Source organism: Nansenia antarctica (genome assembly GCF_963989245.1).
Source record: "Nansenia antarctica genome assembly, contig: SCAFFOLD_150, whole genome shotgun sequence".
Taxonomy (NCBI): domain Eukaryota; kingdom Metazoa; phylum Chordata; class Actinopteri; order Argentiniformes; family Microstomatidae; genus Nansenia; species Nansenia antarctica.
In genome coordinates, this window is record NW_027662360.1 from 209418 (window position 1) to 219883 (window position 10466).

The window sequence follows — 10466 nt, forward strand, 5'->3', positions numbered from 1 at the left end:
TCCGGTCCTCTCCGTTAGTCAGCGGACCGACTCAGCTCTCTCATATCTCTCTCTCTGGACCACCTCTCTCATATCTCTCTCTCTGGACCACCTCTCTCATATCTCTCTCTCTGGACCACCTCAGCTCTCTCTGTCTCCGGTCCTCTCCAGCACCGCTGCTCCTGTGTCCCCGGTCGGCCAGCAGCATGGCCCGCTCCCCGGCCCACTAGGGTTAGATGGAGGCCAAGCAGCACCAGATCAAGAGCCTGAAGAGCTACCCGGAGACGGGGGGGCGGAGCCTGGCGGCCGTCGCGGGGGGGGGGGGAGGGCGGCGGGGGGGGGGGGAGGCTACCCAGAGATGGAGGCCAAGATCCAGAAGGCCGTGGACTTCAAGGCGGAGGGCCACCGCTGCTACAAGGAGAAGAAGTTCCGGGAGGCGATCGGGAAGTACCACCGGGCCCTGCTGCAGCTGAAGGGGGTGCACCTGGCGGAGGGGGGCACCGGGGGGTCAGAGGTCAACCTGCTGACCCCCGCCACCGCGGCCCGGCTGACCGAGGACCAGAGGAGAGCCGTGGAGAGCACCGAGGTGGAGTGTTACGACAGCCTGACAGGTGAGCCTGACCCCCCTAACCCCCCTCCCTCGGTTACCTAACCCTAACCTAACCCCCCTCCCTCGGTTACCTAACCCTAACCTAACCCCCCTCCCTCGGTTACCTAACCCTAACCTAACCCCCCCCCCCTCGGTTACCTAACCCTAACCCCCCTCCTCTGGAACCCTAACCTAACCCCCCCTAACCCTACCCCCCCCCCCCCCCTCTGTAGGACATGTAGTACACCCCGGCTGGCCACATGTCGAGGTGTCCTTGGGCAAGACACTGAACCCCAAATTGCTCCCAATGAGCGGGCCGGCGCCTTGCATGGTAGCTTTGCCTACCTCACCATCGGTGTATGAATGTGTGTGTGAATGGGCGCTCCGTTTATCATTTACTGTCACAACATTGATATTATCTGAGATCGGGTTGATCCGAATCTCTCCTACGCCTTCTGCGTTCAGAACAGGCTGGTTCTGGTTCTGGTATTCTGGTTCTGGCTGAAGCGTGTGAGAGAGAAGGAGCTGTTAGCCTGCCCACCACCCTGTGACGTACCTGACAGCAGCTGTGTTGTTACAGGAATAGTTCACATGCCCCGAAAACATGTTATGGACATTGTTCCTTGATACAAGGCGGCTGTGTCTCAGGAGGTAGAGGCTGATGGAGGTAGAGGCTGTGTCTCAGGAGGTAGAGGCTGTGTCTCAGGAGGTAGAGGTTGTGTCTCAGGAGGTAGAGGCTGTGTCTCAGGAGGTAGAGGCTGTGTCTCAGGAGGTAGAGACTGTGTCTCAGGAGGTAGAGGCTGTGTCTCAGGAGGTAGAGGCAGTGTCTCAGGAGGTAGAGGCTGTGTCTCAGGAGGTAGAGGCTGGTGGAGGTAGAGGCTGTGTCTCAGGAGGTAGAGGCTGTGTCTCAGGAGGTAGAGGCAGTGTCTCAGGAGGTAGAGGCTGTGTCTCAGGAGGTAGAGGCTGTGTCTCAGGAGGTAGAGGCTGTGTCTCAGGAGGTAGAGGCTGTGTCTCAGGAGGTAGAGGCTGTGTCTCAGGAGGTAGAGGCTGTGTCTCAGGAAGTAGAGGCTGTGTCTCAGGAGGTAGAGGCAGTGTCTCAGGAGGTAGAGGCTGTGTCTCAGGAAGTAGAGGCTGTGTCTCAGGAGGTAGAGGCTGTGTCTCAGGAGGTAGAGGCTGTGTCTCAGGAGGTAGAGGCTGTGTCTCAGGAGGTAGAGGCTGTGTCTCAGGAGGTAGAGGCTGGTGGAGGTAGAGGCTGTGTCTCAGGAGGTAGAGGCTGTGTCTCAGGAGGTAGAGGCTGTGTCTCAAGAGGTAGAGGCTGTGTCTCAGGAGGTAGAGGCTGTGTCTCAGGAAGTAGAGGCTGTGTCTCAGGAGGTAGAGGCTGTGTCTCAGGAGGTAGAGGCTGTGTCTCAGGAGGTAGAGGCTGTGTCTCAGGAAGTAGAGGCTGTGTCTCAGGAGGTAGAGGCTGTGTCTCAGGAGGTAGAGGCTGGTGGAGGTAGAGGCTGTGTCTCAGGAGGTAGAGGCTGGTGGAGGTAGAGGCTGGTGGAGGTAGAGGCTGTGTCTCAGGAGGTGGAGGCTGTGTCTCAGGAGGTAGAGGCTGTGTCTCAGGAGGTAGAGGCTGTGTCTCAGGAGGTAGAGGCTGTGTCTCAGGAGGTAGAGGCTGTGTCTCAGGAGCTAGAGGCTGTGTCTCAGGAGGTAGAGGCTGTGTATCAGGAGGTAGAGGCTGTGTCTCAGGAGGTAGAGGTAGAGGCTGTGTCTCAGGAGGTAGAGGCTGTGTCTCAGGAGGTAGAGGCTGTGTCTCAGCAGGTAGAGGCTGTGTCTCAGGAGGTAGAGGCTGTGTCTCAGGAGGTAGAGGCTGTGTCTCAGGAGGTAGAGGCTGTGTCTCAGGAGGTAGAGGCTGTGTCTCAGGAGGTAGAGGCTGTGTCTCAGGAGGTAGAGGCTGTGTCTCAGGAGGTAGAGGCTGTGTCTCAGGAGGTAGAGGCTGTGTCTCAGGAGGTAGAGGCTGTGTCTCAGGAGGTAGAGGCTGTGTCTCAGGAAGTAGAGGCTGTGTCTCAGGAGGTAGAGGCAGTGTCTCAGGAGGTAGAGGCTGTGTCTCAGGAAGTAGAGGCTGTGTCTCAGGAGGTAGAGGCTGTGTTTCAGGAGGTAGAGGCTGTGTCTCAGGAGGTAGAGGCTGTGTCTCAGGAGGTAGAGGCTGTGTCTCAGGAGGTAGAGGCTGGTGGAGGTAGAGGCTGTGTCTCAGGAGGTAGAGGCTGTGTCTCAGGAGGTAGAGGCTGTGTCTCAAGAGGTAGAGGCTGTGTCTCAGGAGGTAGAGGCTGTGTCTCAAGAGGTAGAGGCTGTGTCTCAGGAGGTAGAGGCTGTGTCTCAGGAAGTAGAGGCTGTGTCTCAGGAGGTAGAGGCTGTGTCTCAGGAGGTAGAGGCTGTGTCGCAGGAGGTAGAGGCTGTGTCTCAGGAAGTAGAGGCTGTGTCTCAGGAGGTAGAGGCTGTGTCTCAGGAGGTAGAGGCTGGTGGAGGTAGAGACTGTGTCTCAGGAGGTAGAGGCTGGTGGAGGTAGAGGCTGTGTCTCAGGAGGTAGAGGCTGTGTCTCAGGAGGTAGAGGCTGTGTCTCAGGAGGTAGAGGCTGTGTCTCAGGAGCTAGAGGCTGTGTCTCAGGAGGTAGAGGCTGTGTCTCAGGAGGTAGAGGCTGTGTCTCAGGAGGTAGAGGCTGTGTCTCAGGAGGTAGAGGCTGTGTCTCAGGAGCTAGAGGCTGTGTCTCAGGAGGTAGAGGCTGTGTATCAGGAGGTAGAGGCTGTGTCTCAGGAGGTAGAGGTAGAGGCTGTGTCTCAGGAGGTAGAGGCTGTGTCTCAGGAGGTAGAGGCTGTGTCTCAGGAGGTAGAGGATGTGTCTCAGGAGGTAGAGGCTGTGTCTCAGGAGGTAGAGGCTGTGTCTCAGGAGGTAGAGGCTGTGTCTCAGGAGGTAGAGGCTGTGTCTCAGGAGGTAGAGCCGCCGTCTAATGATCGCAAGGTCGGGAGATTGGCGGTTCAAACCACGGCTGGCCACAAGTCGAGGTGTCCTTGGGCAAGACACTGAACCCAGATGAACCCTGATGTCGTAGCAATCACACCGGGGAAGACCAGGGAGGGTCAGACAGACCCAGGGAGGGTCAGACAGAACCAGGGAGGGTCAGACAGACCAGGGAGGGCCAGACAGACCCAGGGAGGGTCAGACAGACCCAGGGAGGGTCAGACAGACCAGGGAGGGTCAGACAGACCAGGGAGGGCCAGACAGACCCAGGGAGGGTCAGACAGACCCAGGGAGTGTCAGACAGACCCAGGGAGGGTCAGACAGCAGGGAGGGTCAGACAGACCCAGGGAGGATCAGACAGACCAGGGAGGGTCAGACAGACCAGGGAGGGTCAGACAGACCCAGGGAGGGTCAGACAGACCAGGGAGGGTCAGACAGACCCAGGGAGGGTCAGACAGACCAGGGAGGGTCAGACAGACCCAGGGAGGGTCAGACAGACCAGGGAGGGTCAGACAGACCCAGAGAGGATCAGACAGACCAGCGAGGGTCAGACAGACCCAGGGAGGGTCAGACAGACCAGGGAGGGTCAGACAGACCCAGGGAGGGTCAGACAGCAGGGAGGGTCAGACAGACCCAGGGAGGGTCAGACAGACCAGGGAGGGTCAGACAGACCCAGGGAGGGTCAGACAGACCAGGGAGGGTCAGACAGACCCAGGGAGGGTCAGACAGCAGGGAGGGTCAGACAGACCCAGGGAGGATCAGACAGACCAGGGAGGGTCAGACAGACCAGGGAGGGTCAGACAGACCCAGGGAGGGTCAGACAGACCAGGGAGGGTCAGACAGACCCAGGGAGGGTCAGACAGACCAGGGAGGGTCAGACAGACCCAGAGAGGATCAGACAGACCAGCGAGGGTCAGACAGACCCAGGGAGGGTCAGACAGACCCAGGGAGGGTCAGACAGCAGGGAGGGTCAGACAGACCAGGGAGGGTCAGACAGACCCAGGGAGGGTCAGACAGACCCAGGGAGGGTCAGACAGCAGGGAGGGTCAGACAGACCAGGGAGGGTCAGACAGACCAGGGAGGGTCAGACAGACCAGGGAGGGTCAGACAGACCCAGGGAGGGTCAGACAGACCAGGGAGGGTCAGACAGACCCAGGGAGGATCAGACAGACCCAGGGAGGGTCAGACAGCAGGGAGGGTCAGACAGACCCAGGGAGGGTCAGACAGACCCAGGGAGGGTCAGACAGACCCAGTGTGTTTAACAGATATGGGTTGAGATATGTTGAGGTTACAGATTGGCTATTAGTAGTTTGGACATGCTCGAGGATAATCTTTCTAATCTTTCCAGATGATTCTAGATGCCTGTCTAAGATCTAATCTCTCCTACAGATGTACCACCTTACTGATACTGTGTTAGATGCCAGTAGCCTATATTAGTTTACTCGATAAACATGTAAAGAAATATGATAGATTATGGACACATATTGTGAATATGTTGGATGGAAAGTTTGGTAGCTTGTCTTCTAACCAGATCCAGCCTTTGTAAACCATTCCCACTGAGATAAAAGATCATACTTTCACTTACATTTTTACATGTTTGGCATTTAGCAGACACCTTATTCCAAAGCGATTTACAATCAATACATTTGACTAAGCAAGTGAATCATCAATCCACCAGTCGTAGCAGGAAGAGTAATCTAGCTCAGGCCAGGGGCCATTGGCAGTCTCCATGATATAAAAATAAATTAGAGAAATTAAAAAACGTCTTATATAGACACGGGAGAAACAGAGAGACAGTACAAGGGGGGGTAGTAGATGTCTCAGGAGACGCAGTGCTGGGGGTAGTAGATGTCTCAGGAGAAGCAGTTAAGGTGTAACCTGAAGAGATGGAGGACTTCAGTCTCCAGGGGAAGATGGGTAGATGGGTAGATGGGTAGATGGGTAGATGGGTAGATGGGTTGTGACTCTGCAGTTCTGACAGCCGTGGGAAGCTCCTCCCACCAGTGTAGTGATTGGGCAGCTGGAGATGTGTCATAAGGCTGATTAGCATCGTGACGTTGCCGACTTCAGATATAAGTTGTGTTGCCGACATCCTTCCAACACTGAGCTGTTACCTAGCTGTTACATAGCTGTTACATAGCTGTTACATAGCTGTTACATAGCTGTTACCTAGCTGTTAATAGGGTAACGAACCATCCAACCGGACTGGATGGACGGAGTGTACCTACCTGTTACACTCATAACACAACGCATACTTCATACAGACACAATAAAACACACATCTACTTCATACAGACACAATAAAACCCATATCTCCAATAACGTGTTGAGATATTACAATATGAAAGACTGGGGAGGAGCTCGTGTGTTCTAGAGGCTCAGTGTCTCAGAGACAGGAAGTGGTCATTTACTACAGTAGTGTTCTAGAGGCTCTTCTGTCTGTCTGTCCTTCTGTCTGTCTGTCTGTCTGTCTGTCTGCCTGTCTGTCTGTCCTTCTGTCTGTCTGTCCTTCTGTCTGTCTGGGCCCCGAAGGGAAGCCACGCTGGCGTGAAGGAGAAAGAGAGCGGGGGATGGAGAGAGATAGAGAGAGGGATGAGAGGAGGGGAAGAGGGGAGAGAGAGAGATAGAGAGAGGGATGAGAGGAGGGGAAGAGGGGAGAGAGAGAGAGGGATGAGAGGAGGGGAAGAGGGGAGAGAGAGAGAGGGATGAGAGGAGGGGAAGAGGGGAGAGAGAGAGAGGGATGAGAGGAGGGGAAGAGGGGAGAGAGAGATAGAGAGAGGGATGAGGGGAGAGAGAGGGATGAGAGGAGGGGAAGAGAGTGAGAGCAGAAGGGGTTGGGAGAGGTGGAGAGAGAGAGAGAGAAGGGGGAGGTAGAGAGAGGAGAGAGAGAGAGAAGGGGGAGGTAGAGAGAGGAGAGAGAGAAGGGGGAGGTAGAGAGAGGAGAGAGAGAGAGAAGGGGGAGGTAGAGAGAGTGGAATGGTAGAGTGATAGAGAGAGGAGAGAGAGAAGGGGGAGGGAGGGAAGGAGTGCTCTCATGCGACTGGGGGGGGGGGGTATTTACCATGGCAACCATCACCAGGCCTCTTTCCTGTTGTTGTATCAGAGGATACCTCTCACCTCCTCATCCTGCTCTCGCTTCACACAGACAGGCTACAAACATTCAGCCCAGTAGAGCTCTCAGGTCTTCTGCTAGCATATCAGCCCAATAGAGCTCTCAGGTCTTCTGCTAGCATATCAGCCCAATAGAGCTCTCAGGTCTTCTGCTAGCATATCAGCCCAATAGAGCTCTCAGGTCTTCTGCTAGCATATCAGCCCAATAGAGCTCTCAGGTCTTCTGCTAGCATATCAGCCCAATAGAGCTCTCAGGTCTTCTGCTAGCATATCAGCCCAATAGAGCTCTCAGGTCTTCTGACGCTGGTTTTCTCTGTGTACCACATGTACAAAAGAAGAGATTTGGTGAGGCTGCATTCTCATTTTATGCACCCAGATTGTGTCTCACTGCCAGTTTACATTAGGGATGCAACCTCAGCACATATGTTCAAGTCAAGACTAAAAACCCATCTTTTTAATATTGCCTTTAAATGACTAAATAATTAAATAATGATTATATAATGATTAAAGCACTTTGAGCTGCAATGTTTGCAGGAAAAGCGCTATACAAATAAAAGTTATTACTATTATTATTACAGCCTCTCCTCTACCTTCATCTTCAACAGGTCGTCATTGTCAAAAATATTTTTTGTGTGCGTGAAAATCTATTCTGACAATCTAGATCTGTTTTCATAAGCAGCTAAGCATCCTCTGAGGCTACTACATTACCCAGACTCCTCTGAGGCTACTACATTACCCAGACTCCTCTGAGGCTACTACATTACCCAGACTCCTCTGAGGCTACTACATTACCCAGACTCCTCTGAGGCTACTACATTACCCAGACTCCTCTGAGGCTACTACATTACCCAGACTCCTCTGAGGCTAGCACATTACCCAGACTCCTCTGAGGCTACTACATTACCCAGACTCCTCTGGGGCTAGCACATTACCCAGACTCCTCTGGGGCTAGCACATTACCCAGACTCCTCTGAGGCTACTACATTACCCAGACTCCTCTGAGGCTAGCACATTACCCAGACTCCTCTGAGGCTAGCACATTACCCAGACTCCTCTGGGGCTAGCACATTACCCAGAGTCCACCAGGCCAGACGGAGGCTCCCGTGGTTACCGTGGTTACTGTGGTGTGAGGGAGCGCTCTGATTGGCCGACCGTCTGGCCTATGAAGCATGACTCAGGAGGCGGTGGAGCGGAGCGCTGGGTGTGTGTGTGTGTGTGTGTCTGTGTGTGTCTGTGTGTGTCTGTGTGTGTGTGTGTGTGTGTGTGTCTGTGTGTGTGTGTGTGTGGTGTGTGTTTGCTGAGCATGTGAGGAAGATAGAGAGGGAGGAAGGGGGAGGAAGGGGGTGTGGGGGGGTAAGAGGGTGCACTCCTTCTGCTGTTCTCACAGTGCTGTTGCTGACATCGCTGTAAGTGTGTGTGTGTGTGTGTGTGTGTGTGTGTGTGTGTGTGTGTGTGTGTGTGTCAGCTTGAGTCCTGTTGACTTTGCTTTGACAAGGGCAGCTTTACATCTCAACAACGCCTCATGTACACACACACACACACACACACACACACACACACACACACACACACTCACACACAGCCTCATGTACCAGTTGTGTATGTTTTTGTAGTCCACTAAATCTAAGACTACAATTCCCTTGATGCTTAGCCACTAGGTGACACAGGTGTTTGTGTGTTGGCTAAATCAAGTGTTAAAAACCACTGACTGCATTCACCTGTCTGCTCTATGCCTGAAGATGGCTTTCTCTCTCTCTCTCTCTGTCTCTCTGTCTCTTCTCTCTCTCTCTCTGTCTCTCTCTCTCTCTCTCTCCTCTCTCTCTCTGACCCAGTGTGTCTATGACCAGCCTCATGTACTATTGCAAGTGTGTGTGTGTGTGTGTGTCCTGTGTCACAGTGTGTGTGTGTATCCTGTGTCACAGTGTGTGTGTGTGTGTGTGTGTGTGTGTGTCAGTGTGTGTGTGTGTGTGTCCTGTGTGTGTGTGTCCTGTGTCACAGTGTGTGTGTGTGTCCTGTGTCACAGTGTGTGTGTGTGTGTGTGTGTGTGTGTGTGTGTGTGTGTGTGTAACAGTGTGTGTGTGTGTGTGTCCTGTGTAACAGTGTGTGTGTGTGTGTCTGCCATCTCACACTGTTTATCTCCTCTCTGGGGCGTGGCACTGAGGCCGTCAATGAACTAGTGAACCGTGACCGCGGCGACTGCAGGCAGCGATGGGAAGGAGGCTGTAGTTAGCTCTAGGGGGCTGTAGTTAGCTCTAGGGGGCTGTAGTTAGCTCTAGGGGGGTGTAGTTAGCTCTCGGAGGCTGTAGTTAGCTCTAGGGGGCTGTAGTTAGCTCTAGGAGGCTGTAGTTAGCTCTAGGGGGCTGTAGTTAGCTCTAGGGGGCTTGTAGTTAGCTCTAGGGGGCTGTAGTTAGCTCTAGGAGGCTGTAGTTAGCTCTCGGAGGCTGTAGTTAGCTCTAGGGGGCTGTAGTTAGCTCTAGGAGGCTGTAGTTAGCTCTAGGGGGCTGTAGTTAGCTCTAGGACCTGTAGTTAGCTCTAGGACCTGTAGTTAGCTCTAGGGGGCTGTAGTTAGCTCTAGGAGGCTGTAGTTAGCTCTAGGAGGCTGTAGTTAGCTCTAGGACCTGTAGTTAGCTCTAGGGGGCTGTTAGAGTTAGCTCTAGGGGGCTGTAATGAGCTGGTCTGTCTGTTGTGTCCTGGACATCTGCTGTCCTCCGGACGTGGAGAAGCTTGGAGCCTTGCCCTCCCCTCCCTCCCCTCCCCCCCTCCCCTTCCCCCCCCCCTCCCCCCCTCCCCTTCCCCCTCCCCTCCTCCCTCCCCCTCCCCTCCTCCCCTCCCCCCTCCCCCCTCCCCTCCCCTCCTCCCTCCCCTCTCCCCTCCTCCCTCCCCTCTCCCCTCCTCTCTCCCCTCCCCTCCCCCCTCCCCTCCCCCCCGCTCCCAGGGAACCCAGACTGAGTTCCGTTCACTGCGAGTTCACTTGGCTCTCAGAGCACGACATGGTAGAACCACAACAGATCAGAAGCGTTATGAAGGAGAAGCCGAGGTATATGGTAGATATGGGCACCGCTAGGGGGTGGTTAGTATGATATCCACCATATACCACGGCTTCTCGTTCCATAACGCTTTTATACAACAGTTACCACATCTATCTATCAATATTTCACAGAAGAAAGACAAGACAAGCTTTTAGTTAATGTATTTTAATGGAACTATGTTTTATTGTCAGTGTATTCATCCGCTGAACAGTTGTTTATCGGTTGCTAAGCAACGGTAAGAATGTAACTCCGATAACGGTAATATAAACAAACGCAGAGTAATATGAAAAGATGTGTCAACATTCCATTTAGCCGTGCATATGTCATGGATATCGGCACGGCTGGAACGCAAAACTGACCAATAGAAACACTGGACCGAACTGACCAATAGAGACACTGGACCAAACTGACCAATAGAGACAATGGACCAAATTGACCAATAGAGACACTGTTCCGGATCTGTCCATTGTATAATGTTCTAGAAGGATCTCTGCTGTACTGTACAGGGCAGAGTGACTCTGAAGGAATACAGAGCATTCTGTTACCATGGCTACGCTACTCATTCTGTTACCATGGCTAAGGTACTCATTCTGTTACCACGGCTACGCTACTCATTCTGTTACCATGGCTACTCATTCTGTTATCTAAGGTACTCATTCTGTTACCATGGCTACTCATTCTGTTATCTAAGGTACTCATTCTGTTACCATGGCTACTCATTCTGTTATCTAAGGTACTCATTCTGTTATCTAAGGTACTCA

General features: G+C 53.6%; 1 protein-coding gene across 1 annotated transcript in view; it reads left to right on the plus strand.

Annotated features, from left to right (window-relative positions):
* Positions 1-215: 215 nt before the first annotated feature.
* Positions 216-10466, plus strand: part of ttc9b (tetratricopeptide repeat domain 9B) — a gene marked incomplete at both ends in the record, with an annotated part of 31042 nt that continues 20791 nt past the window's right edge. The window contains 2 exon segments of the mRNA XM_080551325.1: positions 216-305; positions 308-590. Of these exon segments, the coding sequence (XP_080407451.1) occupies positions 216-305; positions 308-590 (373 nt within the window).